This window comes from Leptonotus elevatus, chromosome 2, assembly GCF_054856555.1.
Source record: "Leptonotus elevatus isolate MCC_2025b chromosome 2, RoL_Lele_1.0, whole genome shotgun sequence".
Lineage (NCBI taxonomy): Eukaryota > Metazoa > Chordata > Actinopteri > Syngnathiformes > Syngnathidae > Leptonotus > Leptonotus elevatus.
This window is the reverse complement of record NC_141240.1, coordinates 34,377,369-34,401,560: the sequence shown is the minus strand read 5'-3', so window position 1 is coordinate 34,401,560 and position 24,192 is coordinate 34,377,369. Positions and strand designations below refer to the sequence as shown.

Sequence of the window (24,192 nt, the reverse complement as noted above, 5' to 3'; positions counted from 1 at the left end):
TTTGTTGTTGCCTGACCTGGCTTGCAAAGTAATGGTGACCAATAAGAGAACAGCCACGCATGAATATAAAACAGCAGCCGCTCTAAATTATTAACTTTTGTAATAGACAAGTGTTGAGGTGACATTTTGTTTTTGCAGCAGGAGGAGGAGGAGGAGGAGGAGGAGGAAGAGGCATGGCTACTGGTGCGTTCAAGTACAGCAGCAGCCGCAGGGACGCACGGGGTTAATCCGACCCATATGCTGCACCGGGAGGTTGGGTCCACCACGAAAGGGAAGGCTGAGGCTGAGACTGAGGCTGGCAGGCTGGGAGGAAGCACAACAGAAGGGAGAGGACAGCGGGACCTGCACACACTTTCGATCCCAACACCTGCACCTGGTGGCTCCATTTGTACTCGCACAAGTCTTTCTCGACCACAGGCGTGACGCGGAGTCACATCATCCACGCGGATGGCTTCCTAAAGTTTGACTCAAAGGATTTTATTCGTGTAACGTGGACCAAAAGTCGGCTTAATAGCGACTGCTTGATCACTTTTTTCTACCCCAAGAATAATAATTTTGTTTAAAAATCGGATTATTTTTTTCTCTTCTCCTTGGAGCGACGCGTGGGGGAATGTGGCAGTGACAACTTTTGGGATCGTGGACATCAAAGGTAGGACTTTTTTTTTTTTGAGGGGGTTAACTTTTAACCGGCGTGTGGTTACTTCGTGTGTGTGTGTGTGTGTGTGTGTGTGTGTGTGTGTGTGTGTGTGTGTGTGTGTGTGTGTGTGTGTGTGTGTGTGTGTGTGTGTGTGTGTGTGTGTGTGTGTGTGTGTGTGTGTGTGTGTGTGTGTGTGTGTGTGTGTGTGTGTGTGTGTGTGTGTGTGTGTGTGTGACTGCACATTTTTGCTCGATCGCTTTCCTATTTGTGGACTGTTTGATTTGACAGGTAGGTTGCACCCAAGTGCGGTCACAACTCGTCCTCTAATTATTTGATGGCACTCCAAACCTCACTATGGTTTATTATTACAAGATGTGGCCCCGATCTGTCCTGTAGTTAACACCCAGCTGTCAAAACCACAGCAAATACTGACACACACCACGATGGAAGCCCCCATAGCGACTCACTTGATAATTTTTTTTAGGTGTTCTAAAAACAAAATATGAGTTTGTGCGTTAAAACGCATTTTTTTTTTTTTGACGAAATGTAGACTTACGATATGTCGTGACAGATTTTTATTTATAGTTTGTATTTCCCGGAGGCCCTTTTGAAGTGGTGATTATATATTTAAGTGACAAGTCCAGTACTGCGTTTTTTTTATGTCTCATTGGGCTCCGTGCGACATAGGAGTTCAGAACATTCGGTCATGATGATTAAGGCGATCAAGCCACTAGTCAAGTCACAAGGTGAACCCTGACCAAAGGTACCAGCCCCAACTCATTACAGCAAGCTAGTGTCACAATTAATCGATTCATAGACAACTAATCAATTATTAAATTAATCAACAATTATTTTGATCATCGTTGTCAACCAAATGGGAAGTGAACTTTTTTTTTTTAAATAAAAGAAGCAATCACCAAACTTTTTATTGCCACTGACCATTTTCATGTTAAGAAATATTTTTGAAGGATCAACAATAGCTACATTTCACGATGCCTGAAAGTGTTTTGGCCTATAATTTTGGACAAAAAGAATCTCACTTTGCATTGTTAGTGTTCCTCGCTGTGGTCCCGCTAACCGTCTATCAATGCTAGCGGTGATTGTGATAGCTGAGGCTAGCGGCATGAAGCTAACCCTAATTCATGTCACTTGATCGAGTCCAGCATACACTGGTCGCATATTTCTTGTTGTTGTTATTGTTATTATTTTTGCATTATCACAACATGCTTCTGCTGGTTTGTTTCGGTGATAAAGGTTTTCGACCCAAAATTGAAAATGCACTAATTGGCCAAAAAGTTTTGGTGACTTAGAAATTAGTACCGTTGTTTTTTTTTTCTGTTAATTTTATTTTTATTTTTATGAATTGGAACAAAGAAATAATAATTTCCACCTCTTTATTCAAAAACATTTATTTGAAAATGAGAATGCAGAAATTGCACATGCATACATTTTTGCTTGATTTTTGAAACCTGATTTGCAAATAGAAGGCTCTAATGATTGCCGTCTTTCATGATATCACATCAAAAAGGAAAGAATACTGTATGGACATACTTGGGAAAAGACAGACGCTGCCTCATCAAAGTTGCAGCAGATATGGAATATCATTGTCAAGATTTGTGTAATTTAAGTTTTTAAAACGAACATGGAATATCTAAAAAAACGAGAGTCAATTTGGGGGAAGAAACATTTCGTTTTCGGATTTAGCGACACCAAAATACCTTAAAAACCTTTGAAACATTCTTGGCACCAAAATGTGTTGACTAGTGTCATCTGTCTGCGTTCATGGTGGAAGACAGAAATCAGAGAATATTTACTGTTGAGAGGCTGAAATTGGAGGATTTCGACAATTTTAAGTTAAACAATAACTCTAAAAAAAATACATCGATAATCAAAGTAGTTGATGTCAATTAATTGATTAATTCGCAAAAACTCATCTACATGTCACTCACTGTGAGTTTGTGGGGAGGTTGGAACAGATGAATAGCATTTCCAATCATTTCAATGGTGAAAGTTAATTGTTGATGAGTTTTGGAATGTTAAAGTAAAATTAAACTTTTTGTTTTATTTTATGAAAGACCGACAACATAACTCTTAAATTCCAAACACAAATGGTATCTTTCACTTGCAAAAAATGAAAAAATGGTCCAGTGTTGCTCATCATTGAACAAAAAAAAATAGGAAAGTAGTAGATGTTATTTTTTACATTTGATGATACGATGACACCTATTTTAAGTCCAATTACAGTGCTTTAAAAAAAAAAAAATCAAATCACCTGTCATTGTAAGATAAGTTTGAAATGATATTCAAGTCTCTTGAGATCATACTGCGTGCTATAGTTTAAAATATGAACTCATTCACTGCCATTGACAGCTATAGACGTGAAAAATTCATTTTAACTATTTCTATTAGTTTAACATTTTCTTCCACTTTTGTTAACAAGTATAAGTATAAAAACCTAGACTTTTTTATTTATTGTATATTTAGAACAGATATAAAATCGTGAGTTAACTCGTGAAGTCATGCAAATTTTTTACATTTTGTTCTTTTTTAAATCTTTTTTTTTTTTAAAGAAGAAAAGATTATAAAAAATTAGGGGCGTCAGGTGATTAAATTTTTTCATTGTAACTAATCGCATGATTTCACTAGTTAACTCACGATTAATAATAAATTTGATATCTGTTCTAAATGTGCAATATTTTTTTTTCTAGGTTTTCATACTCTTGTTAACAAAAGCGGGAAAAAATGTTAAACTAATAGAAATAGTTCGAATGAATTTTTGACGTCTATAGCCGTCAATGGCAGTGAATGAGTTAATATTATCAATTACTCACGGATTTTTACTGTTTGCATCAGGGCATGGTGCGGGCTTGGTACCTCTGTCCGTAGATAGTGGGACGGGTGGTTTTAATTTTATTTGTAAGATTGTAATTGTCGTCAAGCGTTTTGCTAAAAGCCCTGCCTCAACGGGCCTCAGCCCCACAGACGTCACAAGAGCGAGAGATGCCCGCGGGATGGCTTATCGGCCCGGCAAACAGGGAGACAATTTAATGGACTCGGCTTTTAGTATTCATAATTTAGATGGAAAACTCTCCGGCAAAGTGCAGCTGCATAATGAATGCTTGAGTTAAGGTCTTGGTTTCAACACCCCGAAAGTGTCAGAAATAGTCGGTGCGGAGGCTCCCCGCGTTTGAGGTGTCGCGTGTACGTCGCGTCGGCTCGCAACTGCGGCGGGGGAAAAGGGACGAGCTCATTACCATCTGGTTTTAGTTTAGTAGTTAGCAAAGGAAACACGAAAGAAAGAAAATGACGTTTTGTGTATTTTACAACAACTTTACCTACAAAATGCTAGCGTAATGCTAACACATAATGGATAATGCCATTGGCGGGCTAACACTTAGCATCATAACAGTGGAACAACACACGTATAACAACATTATAGCATATTTTCTTTATCCTCTGCAAAAAATGACTTCTATTACTGCATCTTACAGAGTTTAGTTGCGACCCTTGTTTTTACATAATATGTATGTCTCTATTATAGTGCCCCCGGTGGCCAAGGCAGACACACCAGGAGCGGCACAATATTAATGGGAATTTAAGCCAATCGTTATGTATGAAGGGTTTAATTCTTTACATTCTGTTTAAGTGGGGAACTTGGTGCAAAATGCCTCTTCACCAGCAGCAAACACCAATATAGACAAACAGATCCAATGTAAACTACACAAAACCTGTGATGTAGTTTTTTCCCCCTAATAGCAGGAATAGGGTTAATTATGAAATTATCACTGTATGTTTTTACAATACAATTTGTATACATTATGTGCATATATTATTTTATACTATTTATAGTGTTATTTTAAACACACTCCAGATTATTATTATTTTTTTGATTGTCTGGAATAGATGAACAGCATTTGCATTAATTTCAATGTGGAAAGCTGATTTGAGGTACAAGTGTTTTGAGTTACAAGTTTTATTAAAAAAAAACAATTAAATACTCACAGGCATAATATTCTTTATACTCTTTGTTGTGACGCTTCTTCGTTGGTGTGTGCATGACTGTATTATACTGCCCCCAGTGGCCAAGGTACGATCGATCACCTTAAGAGCGGCACAATGAATTGAAGCATTAAATCATGACGCGCAAACTAATTAGTTGCAATACATTTAATTGTTATGACTAGAGGTGCAACAATTAATTGACAACTAATTGATTATCAAATTTATCAGCACCTATTTTGATAATTTATTTTTTAGTGATTGAATGATTTTTTTGTGACAGTTTGAAGTAATATGTTGTTGTTTTTTAAAATAAAGGGATGAAACAAAACATGTTTTTAATCCAATTGAAGCTTTTTTAATCAAACAAATTATAGAAAGATTATTCTATTAAAAAAATATTTGTTGCAGCTCTAGTTATTACTTTGTTTTAATGATGTACAATATTATGGCGTGCTATCTTCCTGATTAAAGAACATTTTACAAAATTTTTTTGGGGGGGCGGGGGGTCAGTCGGACGAGGATACTGAACCAGATGAATGGCATTTCCATTCAATGGAGAAAAAAGATTTGAAGATGTGAGTGTTGTGCGTATAGTCAGCCCGTATCTCAAGGCATCACCGTACACTGTAGAATTCTCATTTTCCACCAATCTGAAGCTTGTAGAAATGATTATGCAGTCTTGACACACACCTCTCTACATGTACTCTTTAAATAAATAATGAGCCTGTCATCTTTTCCAACACAGGTGTGAAGATTTGGACTGCGTCACACGTCTCGCCTTATTGGACGGCTGCAGGCCAAACTTGTGATCAGAGGCTTCAAAGAGAGTGCGTGCGTCTTTTTCTGTCTCTTATTCCTCTTGGGGCTCGCTATAATAATCAGTCTTTCTTTTTTTTCCGTCCAGATTTAGATCTGTGTGGGCTACCTGTATGCCTGTTACCATGACAACATCTGGAGCCCAACTCCTCCTGGTGGCCTTGTGTGTTTACAGAGGCCTGAGTCTGCAGCAGTCGGCGCCGCGGGTTCGCCTCTCCTTCAAAGGTGAGCCGGAACGCTCGTCCCTCTTTCTTTTCTTTTTTTTTTTTCTTTTTTTTAATGCACTTGCACGGACCTGCGCGCGCGTCAGGCTTGACTTCCTCTTCATGCGTACAGTATATAAAGAGCGCGTTTCCTGCCACATGTCGAAAGGCTGCAAGAGTGGAAACAAAAGGTGGATATTACGTGTGTTTTTCTACTCGGTGAAAACGGAGCCAGTACACACCCTGAAACTCACGCGCACTTCACATACACTCATCGTCTGACGTCCGGCGTGATGACAGAATATCGGATACCTGCACTTGGGCCCGCTACGCACACAAGGATTCTTCAAATCTGAAAAGATTGTGCTTATCCGTGACAGAGCCCACACATGAAGATAAAAAAAATAATAATCTGGCATTTGTTTTGGTCGTATTGTGTGTGTGGTCTGCTCCCATTATCTCGACACAGAATCCCACACATTATGATTCTGTCCCACCATCCATTTTGAAACAAGTCCTCCCCAGCAGAATTCTTGCGTGATCTCACAAAAACGAATATGCATTAACCGAGTGATTCTAAAAAGGACCAAATCAGGCGCGAGCATTGGAACACGGCAATGACAAATATAATAACTTTTATTCACAGTCAATTTCTTGCTTCTCATTAATCTTGATCGGCTACGTTCCGTTTCATGTCACAATTCACAATCGCATTTAAGTCATGACTCGAAGAGACGTCGGTGTGAAGATTTTTGGTTGGAAATATTGAACACGTTTAAAGGGATACTTGACTCATTGAGACATTTTCAGCAGTAAAAAGTTCATATTTTGTTCAGAATTAATTTGATAACTAACATTATTTTTCATGTACAATTAATACCTTTAAAAAAAATTGTTTCCACTTGCTGTCGACTGAAGATGACATCACCTGTGTAACGACCAATCATGGCTCACCTGTTTTCTGGATTTGGTCAGCAAACTGAGCCATGATTGATCGTTACCTACTTCCTCAGCACAGGTGATGTCATCTTCAGTCGACAGCAAGTGCAAAAAAAAAAGGTTTTAAAGGTATTAATTGTGCCTAAAAATTTATGACGTTATTAAATAAATTCTGGACAAAATATTAATATTTTACTGCTGAAAATGGCTCAATGAGTCAAGTATCACTTTAATATTTCAGCTTCCATTTCACACCCAATTATTGTGACAAATCGACTCAACACACCTCAAACCACAAAATCATCTTATGGTTTTAAATAAATTATTTAATTAAAAAAAAAAAAAATTAATGTTTTTTTTATGTAATTTAAAATATTAAATTTGAGTTCAAATAATATATGTTTGAATTTATACTTCTCTATACTTTTTTTTGTGAGTGCAAGTTAAAATTAGGGTTTCAAACAAGGGTTGTGGTTTTGAGACATGCCTAGTGTTTCAAACATTAGGGTGTTAATAAAAAGTTTGAAGCCGGTTGCAGGGTTTCAAATTATGGTTACAATACATGATTAGGGTTTCAAATAAGGATTAAGGTTTTTCCTTTAGGTCGTCAAATAAGGGTTTTGACCCAAGGTTAAAGTCTGAAATTATGGTTTCAAGCCCGAATTGGGGTTTCAAATTAGGGTTTCAAGCCAGTCAAAGTGTTTCAAGACATAATTAGGTTTTCAATTTAGGGTTTCAAAACAAGTGTTAGGCTTTTGAGTTGATTCGTGTTTTGAAAATTGGGCTTTTAAGCAAAGGTTAGGTTTTTAAAATTGGGTTTCATGAATTGGGTTTCCAAGCATGGTTTTAAATGAGGGTGTCCAGCCAGTTAGGTTTTTAGATTAGGGTTTCAAGTCAGTTGCTTAGGCTTTTTTGAAATTTGGTTTCAATACGTGATTAATGTTTCAAGCCTGACCTTGGTGTTAAGTGAGTCACTCTGCGCTTCTCAGCAATAATGCAAACTTGACAGGAGGTGTCTCCTGGCTGGTGCACCAACATTACTGACGGCAAGAGAAGGTGATAAGGTGTTGCCATGGCAACAGGGAGAGACGCAATTCCGCTTGATGCAAGCCGGTGTGCCATCATCGTGATTACTGATGAGAACACCCTTGTGGCGCTCGACTGTTCCAATGTGAACACGGCTGGGATCAAAACATTTTTTGTCATTACGCTAACATGTTTTCACTTTTGTCGGACACACTCGCACACGTCGCGTCACCTGGTAACCGTAAATAAGAATGACAGGAATGAGATTTAGGACATTCTTCAGCAATGAAGTTGCTTCTGTCTTGTTCTGTAACTTCGCTCGTCAGACGAGTTTGACAATTGGCAGCTGGGGGCTTGTTTTGAGTTGAGCTTCTTTGATAAGAAGGAAAACGCGTGTCTGCAACGCGTTGAGTCTTTTGTTTGACCTTCAAGGCTAATGCCTTGTTGGTAAACGGCTTACATGTGCTTGCCGGTGTGTTTTCAGTCCAACTTGGCAAATCCTTAAGTGGGCTCTTGAACACGTTTGCGCCAATTTTGTTATTTAAGGGCCCAAGGCAAAGCAAGTTATGGGGATCTCCACGTTTATGTACAGTGGACCCCCACGCTTTTCGTGAGGGGCAGGGTCCGGGAACCTGGCACTTGGCACATTGATATTGTGTTCCACTCAAGGGAGTTCTCCACAATATCAATCTGGAACTGCTCTACGGTGATTTGCTCGGAAAAGGCGGGGCATTCTGTGCAATACTTCGAGCTGATTGGACGATGGGGCATCTTGCACGTTTGTTTTGATCAATCACGGCCACGGATGGAAACCAGTGGTTCGGATCGGTGGAAATCAAAGGGCTCGGCACAAGATGTATTCTCCGCAGTTTGTGAACTCACTAATACTGTGATAATTCATCTTGCAGAGCAAGGTTAAGGGACCGGGTCGTCCCACGAATAGCGAAAATCGACAAAAAATTGAGGCCATTATAATTGCATAGAGAAAAAGAGAACATTTTTAACCTCTCTCAAATCTTGAATAATCGGGGAATAAATATACTGCCAAGAAGCGTTTTCCACAAAAAAAACTGGTTGACCCACTTGCCCCCAAAAATATATATATTAGTAAAATCTTGTGGGGAAAAAATGGCAAATAGATTCTGTGTTGCGCACTCTTTGAGACCCGACACCCGGAAGTGTTTACGTAGGAATGTTTAGCTTGCTAATGAGCATTAAATCAAACTTTTAACTCATTCACTCCCAGTCATTTTCACTGAAGCAACCCCCTTCGCTCCCGGCTGTTTTACTGGATTTTGACTGATTTTGCAAGGCCCACAGAATATTGTGTTCTATTGCTATAAAAACAAAAGAAAGATTAAAGTATCTTCTTTCATCAGGAAAAAAATATATTTCTATCTGTTTCTGTTTTGCAGCAATTAGCATTAGAATATAGCAAAGTTTCATCATGTTGAAAACACTTGTTGCAACATGGCCCTCTGGGATTCGCTGATTTAACAGTAAACGAGTAGCGAATATACGACTTTTGGGTGCAAGTGTCTGCGTGCTAATATTTAGAAACCAGTCTTTGAATTCACTTTACACCGTCTTTAAGCATTTTCATGTTTTCAAGAGACTCAAACAATTGAAAATCCTTCAAATGGAAGAAAACTTCAGTCATCGGTTCTTAAGAGATGTTTGTGTGCCCCGCAGGCAGTTGCCTGATGCGAAGTCCGCCCCCGCCTAACGTCCACGACAGCTGAGAGGTGTTCACTTATTAGCTTGGCGCTTTGGTAGCCGCACTCCCAAACCGCACTGACCCTTCCCCCTAATACCAAACAAAAAAGGCCAAAAGTTGGATTTAGTCCAAATGTTTTCTGCGACTCCAAGGATTTATTGTTCATTGTTTGCCACAGCGAGCCTCTTTGTTCCCGGCGGCGCCCGCGGAGGAGGCGGCGGTGCCGACGGGGGCCCATGTGACTTCTTTGAGCCGGCCCCAGTGACACCCGAGGGCCTGAGGGCCCGAGATCTCGTATTGTTCCCTCACTTGTGTCTGTTGAATGGGAGGCGTGCGGGGTGGAATGAGTCGGCGTTGCTGGAGAGCAAAATGCGCCGTGTAATGGAAGACGGGGAGCCGTGTCCGAACGCATCATTAGCGGCCGTCTGTTGTAACCCGAGAGCTCGGCGTGACCCAGTTGTAGCGTCATACTTGAATCGGGTGCCCTTCCCAGTGTTTCCCTATCAGTGTCAGAATGTTGTCGGGGCTTCTCTGGATGTTTATCCGATGATGACAGGACGTTGTTGGCTATTTCGGGCGACGTGTATAGGGGTGTGGCGTTCCCACATTCAGGCCTTTGAATGAATCCACGCCGTTCATCCTGTGTTTACCTCAAAGACGGCATCCCGGAGATCCGATTGCACGGCCTATTTTGGTCGCACCTTGCCTACATCCTGTTTAATGTTGACCCCTGCAAAGGAAGATGGCGGCCACTTTGATGTAAATAAAGATTGCGCGTCGTGCTCAATCCCCGTAAGCCAGCTTCTGAGGCTCATTTGCGACCATTTGTCGAGACATAAGCCCGCTGTCTTCAACCCGACCCGATTTGCTGCATACATATGGTACCGCTGATTGTCACACCCACCGAAGTGGGGCAAAATTCTTTCTCCGCATTTTGCTTTCTAGCCAAAGCTTGAAGGTTTTGTGCTACAGTAATACCGACTGCTATTTGGCGCTGTTCATAATTCCCTCCACATTGACGAAGGCCCCAGTTCCAGCTGAAGAAAAATGGCCCCTGCTCATGATGCTGCCACCGCCGTGCTTCACTGTTGGAACGGTGACTCTGATTTGATCAAACACAAACAGATTTCCCTCTCCCTTAAGCACTCTCAACAACTCTCATGAGTCATTAGTAAATATTAGTGTGAGACATAAAGTAGCATGGATTGTCTGTGTTCCTTTTCAAATTGCATTTCAAATGAATTGTTGAACGCAAGCGTGCAACCAAATGTCACGGTGTGGCGGGGTGCGTTTCTCTCGCGGCAGATGAAAATGGTTCAATCAGAGCTTTCAGGAGAAGAAAGAAAAATGCTGAATACATTTTCCAGCAGCGTGTCTTAACAGGTTCCGCTCGGCTGAGCACAATCCTGATCTTAAGAATTTGCCACGCTGACCGCCGTTGCTTCAGGGACTCGCCTTTTTTTTCTCCGCCTACCTCCGGTGGGCATGTGGCGCCTTTAGCTCAATCACACAGTCAGGACACGTGAATTATTCACATCCTAAAAGCAAATATGTTTCTTAAAACGCTCCAAGTTGAGTTATATTTAATCATCTTGCATGCATTTCCCGGAGAACAAGTGAGAAGGTCGTTTTTTCAGGGGCTGTGCGTTCATCCAAGGCTGTCATGAGACATGTTGGGAGGCATTAGGACTGCATTGAGCAAATTTGCTTAAAACTATTAAAATAACATTTGGAAATCCACGTTGAAGCTACCTCAACTGTAATGAACATTAGCGCTTATGTTAGTTTTTATAGTTAACCTATTCATACTCTGAGTTACCACAGTTGGTGGACACAAAAACACAATTTGAGCTCAACCTACATAAATCATAGCGCTCGGTAAGCTAACATCGCACAATAGCATGCTAACTTGGCACCTAACCGCTAGCTAGTACTTGTACAGACACAAAATGGTGGCATCAACTTCCATCTCATGAACAGTACACACACCCCAAGAAGAAGAAGAAGAGAGAAATCAAATAAGCAGTTTTAATTTTACAGTAGATAAAGAAGTAGAAGCAAGTAACGGCAACACTTTTTTTTCTCCCCGCAGAACTGATGGACACTCGGGCAGCGCGACCCTTCAGTTTCTCCTTCAACACCAGCGACTACCGAATCCTCCTGATGGATCAGGACCAGGGCCGCCTGTACCTGGGCAGCAGGGAGTACCTGGTGGCTTTGGATATGCACAACGTCAACAAAGAGCCGCTAATAGTACGCATGCACGCACACACACAGATTCAATTGAGTGATTGTTTTTTGTATGTTTAGCTTTGCTTATAGCATTCGTTTTCCAAGTAGTATTCCAAGACACCTACAGTCAAACTAAAACAAACAAAAGACAATTAAACATTGTGTATATAAACCAACCACATAATTTAGTCTTACTTAAAGTCTGCTAGCATATTGCTAACACCTAATAAAAAATAAAAAAAAACACCTACCAGGCTAACACATAGAATTGATAGTTTTTAGATAGATTTGTATCTGCATGATTGCACTATACTGCCCCCGGTGGCCGTTTTACAAGGCATCTTAAAATAAATCATGAGTCCAAACTTTTAAATTCCTTACATTCTGTTTATTCATGATATTACTATACAGTATATACATTTCATAACACAAATATTATGGAGTGCTATATCCTTATTTAAAAAACAAATTTCCATTCATTTCAATTAGAAAAGTTGATTTGAGATGAGTATCACAGAATTAATTAAACTCGTTTCTCAAGGTACCACTGTACAGCATGAACCTTTGGCATATTTAAATGTTTTTTGAAAAAAAAAACACAACACAACAGAATCTACATAGACATAAAGAAAAAAATATATATATAACTTTTGGCAAGCACGTATCGCTATTTCGTATATTGCTAATTTGACAATAAATGAAAAAAAGACTTGGGCATCTATTCTATTAGGAGGCTAATATGTTGTAAAATCATACCGCCAGCTTTAAACTGACCAAAATGAAGCAAGTAAACTAAGCAGTGTAACGTCATCAGTGAAGTGTGTGATCGCTTCAGGCACTTCTGATTTAAGATCTTAAATGGATAATGTTTGCTTCTTTGCACTGTTGAAGATTAAAACCAAATGCCATCATGCAAAAATCACCATATAATCATGGTTACATTTCAGTCTTCAGTCTTAAATTGTTCCTCGTAAATATTCAAGTTGTTAAAAGTGGTCTAACTTATATTTGCACATGAACATAATTACGATGAGGTCATAGCAGTTACATAACACAAGCCCAAAAACTAAGTCAAATATACGCAAAATTCCACAAAATGAATGAAAACAATTCAGTGAGCAATGTGGAAAAACTGAAAACACATGTTGTGGTAAAAACACTTTTTTTTTTGTTCTCTTTGTCCTCGAATCATTTAAAGCTTTCACATTTATCAGATGTTCCTAAAACTGAAAATAATCCTCTTAGATTTTAATTCCTATCCCTGTGAAAATAATAGGACTTTCCCCAACATTGTGACTGTAATTTGACATACAGTACAATACATTGCATCCCATTTTTATATTGAATTCAGTTTTTTTCCCGCCACTACCTCATGAATGACAATATTAGACATGTTTCTATACACGCCGACTTCCTGATATGTGTTCAAACCAGATCCACTGGCCGGCATCTGCCAAGAGGAAAGGGGAATGCCAGATGACAGGAAAGGGACGACAGGTGTGATCTTGTATTGACACGCTTTGCTTTCAAAATCCAGAGCGCGTAAAGAACATGTCGAAATTCCTCCTTGTCCAGGGCGAGTGCGCCAACTTTGTGCGCTTGATCGAGCCGTGGAACCGCACCCACCTGTACACCTGCGGAACGGGCGCTTACCAACCCATATGCACGTTCGTCAACAGAGGCTGGAGGGCAGAGGTGAACACATTCGCACCCCACACCCCCCTGCCTGCGGGATACGATCTCAGCGAGGCAGACCTGGAAACATTGTCCTGCTAAATATTTCACGAGTACAAACTGGGACGCTGATTTGTTTATGATTTTCCTGTGCGCCCTCTAAGCCATCTATTTTTATGCGTACTCAAATCCGTCCCCGCAGGACTACCTGTTCCGACTGGTTCCCGGATACGTGGACTCTGGGAAGGGAAAATGTTCCTATGATCCAAAAGAGGAGAACGTTGCAGTTCTTATTCGTAAGTTGTTTTTTTTGTGATTAACAACTAGAAGAAAAAAAAAAAAAGACGAAGCATGTTTTTTGTTTATTTGTTTTTTAAATTGTTTGCTCTTCTAAATGTTTCCCACTTTAGATGGCAACCTGTATGCAGGTGTCCACATTGACTTCATGAGCACAGATGCAGCTCTCTTTCGGACCATGGGCGGGAGAAGTGCCATCCGGACGGAGCAGTACGATTCCAGGTGGCTCAACGGTGAGTAATGGAGGGTGTGTGGAGGTAAACGTTGCCGATTACAGGTTGGGCTTCCTGTCTCGTTACTCAGCACGCGCTTATCTGATAATTTTCTTCTCTGTCCTCCAGAACCGGTGTTTGTTAAGATCCAGCACATCCCTGACAGTGCAGAGAGCAACGACGACAAGTTGTACTTCTTTTTTCGTGAGAAGAGCTTAGACTCGAGCCCCAATGTCTTGGCCAGGGTGGGGAGAGTGTGTTTGGTGAGTACAAATATTGTGCTACTTCCACTTACTTGACATATAAGCTATTGCTTGTCTTGAGTTGAGAGCAAAATATCTTGCAATTCTTCAACAACAAAAAAAAAACAGGCCAAGCTGTTGATTGCCTTTCCCAGTTGAAGTTTACTGAGCCACTAAACACTAAACAAAAAAAAACTAGTGAATTACAGACTGCATTTAACTCATTCACTGCCATTGACGGCTATAGACGTAAAAAAAAATCTACCGGTACATAACTCACTTTATTCCCTTTTTTTCCTTTTTTTCTGGAGAGCTCTTATTTTTATTTTTATTTTTATTTTTATTTTTATTTTTATTTTTATTTTTATTTTAATTTTAATTTTTATTTTTATTTTAATTTTAATTTTTATTTTTATTTTTATTTTTATTTTTATTTTTATTTTTATTTTTATTTTTATTTTTATTTTTATTTTTATTTTTATTTTTATTTTTATTTTTATTTTTATTTTTATTTTTATTTTTATTTTTATTTTTATTTTTATTTTGTATGTGCATGTGTGCGTGCGTGTGAGTGTGTATTCATTAGTTCACCTAAAACCTATTAAAAATCCCATACCGTTCACCTAAACCAAATACTTCAGAATCCAGCTAGAGTCGTGAGGTTGTCAGGAGACCCGAGGAAGGATCAAAGAAAAGAAAGGAAAGTGAAATCCAGCACCGACCAGACATCACCTACTACCCACCGAGTCTTTCACCAACCCCAGAAATATCTAAATTCCAACAAATTAGGGAGACCTCAAGAGACCAAAGGAGAGACTGAGGAAAGGAAGGAAGGATAGATGAAGCAGAGTGAGATCCACAGACACCAGCCTCCACCGATTCAACGACCAGAGGAAGAAGCAGATTGTGTTTGAGTTTCGGTAGATGCTGGTGTGGTGGATCTGGCATGCATGAAAATCTCCACCAGAGAGGGGGGCCATGGACCCTGGCCAGGACAGAGCAATCGCAACACCTCAGGGCCCCCCAGGCCACGGCAGCGCCAAGGGACAACCCCCGGGCCCCGCAGGGGCCACCGGCCGGAGAGCAAACCCTGGAGCCAGGAGCGCCCCCCACCCCAACAAGGCCCGCGCCCCCAACTCATCTCAGCAGGACGGGGCACGGCAGGCCCGCCAGGCACCCCACCGGTCCACACACCCCGCTCCGCCATCTGCCCCAGCCGCCCCCAGCGAAGGCGAACAGGGGAGGAAGGGTGACGAGGGAGAAGGGAAAAAAAATCATTTAATTCCTCTAGTTTAATGCTAGCACATAGGGTAAAGCTCTACATACGGGCTAAAAAAAAACTAGCGTCAATGTTGCGGTCGTGAAAAAAGCATTTATGGATAACATTCGGCCTTCAATTTAGACTAAACACTCTCAACGTATCTCCTCAACCCTTCTGTTTCGTCTGCTACTCTGGGAAGCCCTTTAATTGGCTGCCGAGTTTCATTTCAAAATATCACCAATAACCTCCTACGGACCCATTGACCGGTTCTCCAAGTCAATGTGTTGAAACTACCGTGAAACTTGACATAAATAGCGCAAATTGAACTGTATTACATTGCTACTAATATTACTGTGTAGCATACTGAACTTAGTTGCAACCTCCATTTTAGATGATGCATGTCTCTATTATACTACCTTCTAGTGGCCAATGCGCATACACCAAGAGGAGCAGCACAACATCAATGAAAATGAAAGCATGAAATCATGATGCACAAACGCTTCCTATTTAAATATTTTGTGACTGTCTTTACAAATACATATATTTTACTAATAAATAAATAAATAAATTAATTAATTAATAATATGTACTTTCCTAGATTTTTTTTTTCTATAAGAAAATGTGTGGCTAAAAAATTAGCTGCTGTTATTTTGGGGGGCTGGAACGGATTAGAAGCATTTCAATTCATTTCAATGGGGAAAGATGATTTGAGATATTTGAGTGTTTTCGGTGACCACGCTCATGCGTCAAGGGCAAGGCACCATGTGTGAGGCACTTGATCTTGTAAGTTGAAAAGCGTAACTGGACACAATGACCCACGAGCTCCTTTCCTTCGTGCCTAGAATGACGAAGGGGGACAGAAATCTCTGGTGAACCGCTGGACCACGTTCCTCAAAGCTCGTCTTATCTGCTCGGTGATCGGCGACGATGGAGTGGAGACGCGATTTGATGAACTACGTGAGACGGCCGCCACTAATTGCATTTTAACGGCAACTTCTCCCTTATTGATTTGTGCGCATTGGGCCTCGCAGGTGACGTATTTATTCAGCCCACGCAGGACGAAAGGAACCCGACGGTGTTCGCGCTCTTCACGACCGCCGGGTGAGCAGCCTCAACCTTCGGATTTTTACATTACAACAGTGGTCGTTGCACTTCATTTGCTATTTTTTATTTCTGATTCAAGCAGAATCTGTGCGTTATTTGTTCTTTCCATCGTCATCAACACGTAAAAGTTTAAAATGACTTTTTTTATTTTATTTTATGTAGTCTTTGTGGTAATGTAGCTGATGGGTCAGTGGAAAGAATAAATACAAATATATATATATATATATATATATATATATTAATGACCACCCCTTACTTTTTACGCCTCCAGTCACATGTCCGCGTCAAAATTTAGCAGTAATAAAATTGAATGATAATCCATATATTTGAGGAGACTGTGGTCAAGTTGTATTTTACAATTTAAAAAATGTGCAGAATTAGTTAGAAAGTTACTTCATGTTAAAGATTAGTTGGCTCTTAATATGAAAAGAAAAATGCCCTGAGCTGTCACCAACGTCTTACAAATTCAATTATGCCATCTAGTGGCAGAAAAATGATCAACACAAAACAATACCACACTCGTTTTTTACAGTACATCTTTTTAATTTGAACCCCATTTTTTTTAATTATTATGAAATTACTGCATCAATGACTAAAAGATGCAGCCATATTTCTATTAGTTTAACATTTTTTTCCCACTTTTATATTAACAAGACTATGAATTTTTTTCTTCTTCTTATTACCATATTATATCATTTAGAACAGATATTAAATTTGCGATTAATTGTGAGTTAACTATTGAAGTCATGCAATTAATTACGATTAAAACATTTAATTACCTGACACTCCTAGTAAATATATATATGTTTGTTTGTGTTCCAGTTCCGTGTTCAAAGGCTCTGCAGTCTGCGTCTACTCCATGGCCGACATCCGCAACGTCTTCAACGGCCCCTTCGCCCACAAACACGGCCACAATTACCAATGGACCGAGTACAACGGCAAGATTCCGTACCCGCGACCGGGAACGGTGCGTCTCAGCCCTCTTGGCTCCTCTCAAGAGCACAAAAGCTAAAGACTGACGCGCACCTCTTCTTTGTCGCTCAGTGCCCGGGAGGAACCTTCACCCCTGGCATCCGCTCCTCCAAGAGCTTCTCTGATGAGGCTGTCAATTTCATCCGGGCTCACCCGCTCATGTTCCAGCCCGTCTATCCCATGCACCGCCGCCCCCTGGTGGTGAGGACCGGCGTGGACTACCGCTTCACGGCCTTGGTGGTGGATCAAGTGGACGCTGTGGACGCCCGCTACGAGGTGCTTTTTCTGGGCACAGGTGAGACTTTTTACAGCACAGTGCATTCCAGGATGATGTTGAGAATAACATTTTCTACTAGCCATGAGACATTTAAAGACTTTTTCACCATGACGTCACACATATTTCCCAACCATTCTCCACTACTTAACAAGCCGTTAAATGCTATTTGACCGAAGCTATTAAGAAAACATTGTCAATGGTTTGAGTAATGATTTGAGCAATCTTTTGTCCTGCTGTAGTTTGAATGTGTAAAGTGTCAGTGGACAAGATGTAATGTGAGGAGAATCGCTTTCAAGCAAGAACGTGGGCTGTCGTTTACATTTTAAAAGGCAACTTGATTCAAAATAGATTTGTTGTGTTAGGTAACAGGTTAGCTAGTGTGTTTTGTTAAATTACACTAAAATCTAACCGAGCAAACGTTTTCTACATACCTGTGGGGAAAAGACTTCCACAAATCCGATTATGAAGATTTGCCACCCAGTCAGTCCTTTTAGGCCTGCCCCGCAAGAGTGCCGGGTTCGCTAACTAGTTTCATGAGTGGCTGATTACTCACTCATTCTAAATTTGAATCGCTGTTGCACCATGTGGTGATGTCACAGATTACAGCAAATCAAAATACACATGATATCACACATGCGAAAAATACATTTCAGGGTTTTAAGTTAGTGAGACACAGCTGGCTGGTTTTACAACATACTTAGTATAATTACAATTTCATATCAACCTGTGGATCCTGTTTGTGTTCAATCCCTTGCTTGAAGGAACTGAGGGTGTGTTTAGCATTAGCTTTAAGATAGCAGATTTAAAAGCTAAGCTACGCGGTTGTTTCAAATAGAACGGTCGTAATTCTTTGTTTTGCGTTTGTCTCGTCAGACCGCGGCACCATTCAGAAAGTCATCGTTTTGCCCAAGGACCCCACCAGCATGGAGGAGCTGACACTCGAAGAAGTGGAAGTTTTCCGGGTATGTCTCCTCTTAAAGGGGAAGTCAACCCAAAGAAAATCAAAATATGGCATTCTAGATAATAGTGCGTTAGCGGAATATGAGTTATGAAGCAAAATCCAGCCGTTTTTATCCATCTCAGGGGGCGGCCATTTTGCCACTTGAAGATGACATCAATGTTGCTCACGTGTCAGGTAGCAACCAATCGCGGCGCAGCTTCAGAAATCAGGTGAGCTGTGATTGCTCGTTGTCTGAGCCCTGAGCAACTGTGATGTCATCTTCAGTCGACAGCAAGTGGCAAAATGGCCGCCCCCTAAAATCGATAAAAATGTCTGGATTGTGCTGCAGAACTCATATTCCACAAATGTCATATTAATCAGAATGTCATGTTTAGACTAGCAAGGTCACATATAACATATTATTGTCAAGAAATGTTTAAGGCTGACTTCCACTTGAACCTTTTTGTTAACGAGCGCATGTCAGCCTTAACACTTGCGTCCTTCACAGAGCAGAGCTGCTGTCAAAACGATGAAGATCTCCTCCAAACGAGTAAGCAAGCGTCCCGGCGCTTCACATCTGCGTACGCATGCCGCGACTCACCTCGCAAATGTTTTGTGTCGCGTCTCGCAGCAACAGCTTTACGTGTCGTCGGACGCCGGCTTGACGCAGGTGTCGCTGCACCGATGCGGCGTCTATGGCAGGGCCTGCTCCGACTGCTGCCTGGCCCGGGACCCTTACTGCGCCTGGGACGGGGAGAGCTGCTCGGCCTTCACTCCTTCCACCAAAAGGTAACGAGCGCGTCGCTGAGCAAATTGCCGCGGCAACACTAAACGGCCGTTTTGTGGTATGTCGCAGGAGGAGCAGAAGGCAGGACGTCAAGCACGGCGACCCGCTCAGGCTGTGCCGAGGCTTCAACGCCAAAGGTTGGCTGCCCTCATCGTTAGTGCTAATTGGCTCAAATGTGACATGAAAGGAGGACGAGAAACTTTCTTGTCCTAATAGTCTTAAGCAGACTTAATGTCTTAAGCGAGCGGCAGCTCATGTTTTAAATGTCTCTCAGACACAAAATAACGGTGACCACTTGCAAGTAAAGCAGCAATGTCCGTATTATGAAGTCTCGCTTATTTCCATTTAGAAATGGAAATGTAGTCGTAGGGTTTCCCATGCACAAATGAAATGAACTACATTCTCATACTAACAATGAGAAACTTGTCCAAATGAGGATCTTTTATTTTTCCTCCAACAAATCATCACTTTAGGGGCTCTGTAGACACTTTAATAGAATTTTTTTTTGTAAACCCCCAAAAACTTTTTATGCACTTTTGTCGTAGTTTTTTCTTTGTTTGAAATTGAAAAAAATTGTATTACAATATGTTCCTCTTTATTTCATGTTTTTATATATTTATATAAATTTATTGTATTATTTATTTTATATTATGCATTTTTATATTAATTCTAATTATAATATTTGGCCCACAAATACCAAAAATACACATATAATTGATGACCATTGAAATGCATGTGGTGGGAGAGATAAATAAATAAAAAATGTATACATGTTTTCAGCGAAAACGCGGAGGGGGATCCTGGTGCGTGGGGGGAGGATCCTCAAAAGAACTGAGAAAGTTCAAAAGACGACCCCCCCCCCCCCCCCCCACACACACACACACTCACAAATATTTTAAAATATTTATTTAATTTAAATAAAATAAATAAATAAATAAATAAATCAGTGCGTGCTGAACCGCATGGTTGACTCTTGGTTTAAAAAAAGAAAAAACTGAATAAAAATAGGAGGTTAAGATCAATCATTTCAGAATTTGAAAAAAATAAAGAATACATCTAGAATGTTACTTTTTATTAAATATATATATTTTTTAAAAGGTTTAATCTTACAAAAGATCAGCATTTTTATTTTATTTTTAATGTTAGAAGATATCATTCACAATCACTCACAGGACGTTTGGGATGGTCTTCCTTCCACATTCCCAAAACGCACGTTAGCTTCATTGAATAAGAACAATAGAAAAGAAAGTCTGAATTGTTTTGCGATGGCATTTGTGTGTCCTTCCAGTGGAGAAACGTCTGCGAGAAACGGTGCAGTTTGGCGTGAAAGGTAGCAGCACCTTTTTGGAGTGTCAGCCGCGCTCTCCTCAGGCCACCGTCAAGTGGCTCTTCCAGAGGGACGGCAAAAGGAAAGTGGTACGGAAAATTGATCCCACCCTCAATCTTTTTTTTCTCATCATCTACTGATATGAACTCATTTGACTGGCAGAAGTTTTCTAAGCATATCGCTCGTCACTTTGATTTTCATTCCTTCAATCATTTTTTTCCCTCGCCTGTCTCAGATTGTCTCTTTCAAATGTTTTGAATCTTCAGTTGAGCCGCGCCGGCGACGTCCTGAAGACCAACCACGGCATCCTCCTCAAGTCCCTGAATGGATCGGACGCGGGTCTGTACCACTGCCTGGCCACCGAGAACAACTTCAAACACACGGTGGCCCGCGTGGCGCTGCGCATCCTCGACCGGGACATCGTTTTGGCTCTCAGCGCTCGAGATGAGGACGAGGACGAAGCCGAGACTCGCAACGCGCCGCCGTACCCTCGCTCGTCCCTCTCCTCCACACCTTTCCCGCCCGAGATCAGACTCATCAACCAGTACTGTCAGTCCTACTGGGAGCAGTCCGGGCCCAAGCAGCAACAGCGCAAGCGCACCAGCCGGCGGCACGCGGAGGGACAGGAGCAAGGTCTGGGTTAGGGAGCGCCAGGCCAGCCTCGCTGACTTAATTGGCCCGCTTGGACTTTTATCGGTGTTGTTCATGCATGTTTGTGCATCTCCTCCATTGGTTTGACCGTCGACGCTGTCGAGCCGTTCCAGTTCCATTTTGGTGGTTTTTGTCTTCTGCCGAGCGGGTACATTTTGTGGATAGCACACCTCACCCACCAATGAGCGCATTCCAATGCTTCCGGTGTAGCTTTGGCACACTCTTCTTCTTTGTCCAAATTTCAAGTTCAGGATATCATTTGAAAAAAAAAAAAATTATATATATATATATATATATATATACCTTACGTGGTAAAACAGTTTTTCACCACTTGCAAAAAATGTTTGCGTATTGGGCTGTTCATTTCAGGATGAACCTAAAATGCGCTACACTCATTCCTCAATATATAGCCATTCACTTTTTGCACATTCATTACATGTAATATTATTTGTTGAACTCATTTCGCATTTAGCTACAACACCAGAAAAAAAGTGATTTTTAAACATGATAAATTCCGCATTGTATTGTGATAAATTTAATGTTTTAACGTGATAAATTTCATCTTTTAGCCTGACAATTTTTATTTTTAGATGGAGTGAACGTCAAATTTTAGTGTGATGAATTTCATGTTTTAATGTGAAAAGTTGCATATTTAACTCATTCGCTTCCAAAAACATATAATTACGTCCTATTTTAAGTGTTTTTATGTTTTTTAATGCTAGAGCATATATTTGATGCAGCCTCTGAACTGAAGAGAACGCTTAAAGCAATGGTAGTTATTACAAAAACAGTCAGCAGGTGGCAGCAGAGTATAAGAGATCAACCAGGGCTCTTCTCCCCCAGTGTTTTAAACAGATTTGTGAATAATGATGAAACTTAGCTATATTCTAATGCTAATTGCTGCAAAATGGAAACAGATAAAAAAAAAACCTTCCTGATGAAAAGAAGACACTAATCTTTCTTTTGGTAGGTTTTTATAGCAATAGAACACAATATTATGTGGGCCTTGCAAAATCCAGTAAAACAGCCGGGAGCGAAGGGAGTTGCTTCAGTGAAAATGGCTGGGAGTGAATGAGTTAAATGGGATGTATTTCACATGATGTGGTAAATTTCACGGTTTAAATGGATTGTGTGCAGGATCTAGCACCATCTAGTGGTGAACTAGTAATTTTTAAAAACACTATTAATTTCAATAATATGAAAACAAGTTTTATCACATCAACGTACATTTTTTTATATAATCATAGGTCCAGTAATTGCTAATTATATTATATGACTAAATCCTGCATATTGTCCCTCTTTTGATAAATCTCCCAAATTTTAACAGGATGAATTTTACGTTATGGTAAAACAAAACATTATTCCTTCTTTTTTAAACACGTTCTTGTTTTGTTTTTTAAACAGTATTATGTTAGCATTGCGTACTTACATGGCTAAACTCAAGTAGCAAACAAAAGGAAATGATCAATGACGCATGTTGAGAAATAATCAAGTTTTACTTTATTTGAAGGCATTTTTTTTTTTAAAGGTGATGTCACAGAATTGTTTGTTTTTTTTAACTAGGAAATTGGACCAAGACGACAGGCAATAATTGACAGCTTCAGAAGGGTAACTTAAGTCCCTTATATTTAGGTTCATCCTGAAATTTCACCTGATAGCTGAAGTACCCAAATTTTGTCAACAACATGCACCATCGTTTCATATTCTGACTGCATGACACTGAAAGGTTGTGGTGCCGAGAAAACGGGATGTTTTCAACATATCGGACTGCCATGTAACCAGAGTGCCACAAGAAGGTGTCAAGCGGCAAAACCACGTGTGCTACTTGTGAGTATATTGAGAACAAATGTAATATATTGATTGTGAATATAATATATACGGCCAGTTGATTACTGTTGTTGTCTGAGGAAACGAAAAAACATTTCATCAATGTTTGCATGCTTGTGTTTGTCATTTGTGGCTCTTTTGGGGCCTTGCCATGTAACGATGTCCGTAAGGTGTCAAATATGAATATCGTGTTAAGCTAAGCCATGTGGATGTTGCCCCTCTGACCTGTTGTGACCCCCCCCCCCCCCCCCCAGTATGTGAGTGGTGAAGACCAGCTTCACGGTGGTCTTCCAGTCGTGCACTTTGTCAGTGGTGGTGGTGGGAATTTTGGGATGTTTGCACAGATGTTAGCAGTAAGTTAAATCTTCTTGTTTTGTTTTTTTTAATGTACAGTGTCTTGTTATAAAAAGTGGAATGATGTCAACTCCGTGTTTTGTTAAAAATTTCAATGGCTTATATGACAAGTGGATTATATTATTTACTTGCCATTTATTATTCTATTATATAATCTTGAACAAAACATTTGCCAGGAAGTGCTTCGAATTGAACAGGAAGTGTCCCAAATACAATAAATTTAAGTGCAAAACAATGTCGGTTTATACAACGGCGTTTTAGGGCCACTTGTAAATATATATTTTTTTTAGAGGGGGGGGGGGGGCAATATTCCGAGAAAAAAACTCGCTAATTTGCCACTTTATGTATATAGTGGCAGATTTGCGAGAAAAATCTTACGAGAAATACACGTAGCGTAGCTATAGTCTAATCATGTGAGGATTTGTTGGTGTTTAATGGGACACTGTTTATAAAATGAAAAGGCATTCTTAATTAAAACTTTATTCGTCATTCACCGCAGCCAGAGCGACAACACTTCCTGATCCCCTATCAGCTGACAACACTATCCAATCAGATGCTAGCATACCATAGGTAAATGCAAGTGAATGACGGAGAGCAGCAGATTCGACACATCAATTTAGATACTTGTACAAAAAAAAATACCAGTACCAAAATGTATGAACGTGTAAATAATAATTCTGGAAACATAAATGTAC

At 40.3% G+C, this 24,192-nt stretch overlaps 1 protein-coding gene across 1 annotated transcript; it reads left to right on the top strand.

The window, feature by feature from the left end:
* Nucleotides 1-153: 153 nt before the first annotated feature.
* Nucleotides 154-23,682, top strand: LOC147179758 (semaphorin-3F-like). Its single transcript, XM_086068097.1, has 19 exons — nucleotides 154-649; nucleotides 5,385-5,466; nucleotides 5,544-5,680; nucleotides 11,433-11,593; nucleotides 13,007-13,069; nucleotides 13,148-13,267; nucleotides 13,449-13,542; nucleotides 13,657-13,776; nucleotides 13,885-14,018; nucleotides 16,101-16,215; nucleotides 16,290-16,359; nucleotides 17,185-17,329; nucleotides 17,407-17,629; nucleotides 18,485-18,573; nucleotides 19,060-19,101; nucleotides 19,183-19,340; nucleotides 19,408-19,475; nucleotides 20,627-20,754; nucleotides 20,932-23,682. The coding sequence occupies exons 3-19, from the start codon at nucleotides 5,569-5,571 to the stop codon at nucleotides 21,307-21,309; spliced, it is 2,220 nt and encodes a 739-aa protein (XP_085924223.1). The 5' UTR covers nucleotides 154-649; nucleotides 5,385-5,466; nucleotides 5,544-5,568; the 3' UTR covers nucleotides 21,310-23,682.
* The last annotated feature ends 510 nt before the right edge of the window (nucleotides 23,683-24,192 follow it).

What these genes read in the sequence shown, in the direction of transcription:
- LOC147179758 (XM_086068097.1), top strand. Translation starts at nt 5,569, where the DNA reads ATGCCTGTTACCATGACAACATCTGGAGCCCAACTCCTCCTGGTGGCC. An exon ending in CGTACCCGCGACCGGGAACG is followed by an intron (nt 17,330 to 17,406) that starts GTGCGTCTCAGC and finishes TTTGTCGCTCAG; the next exon opens with TGCCCGGGAGGAACCTTCAC. An exon ending in GGTGCTTTTTCTGGGCACAG is followed by an intron (nt 17,630 to 18,484) that starts GTGAGACTTTTT and finishes TTGTCTCGTCAG; the next exon opens with ACCGCGGCACCATTCAGAAA.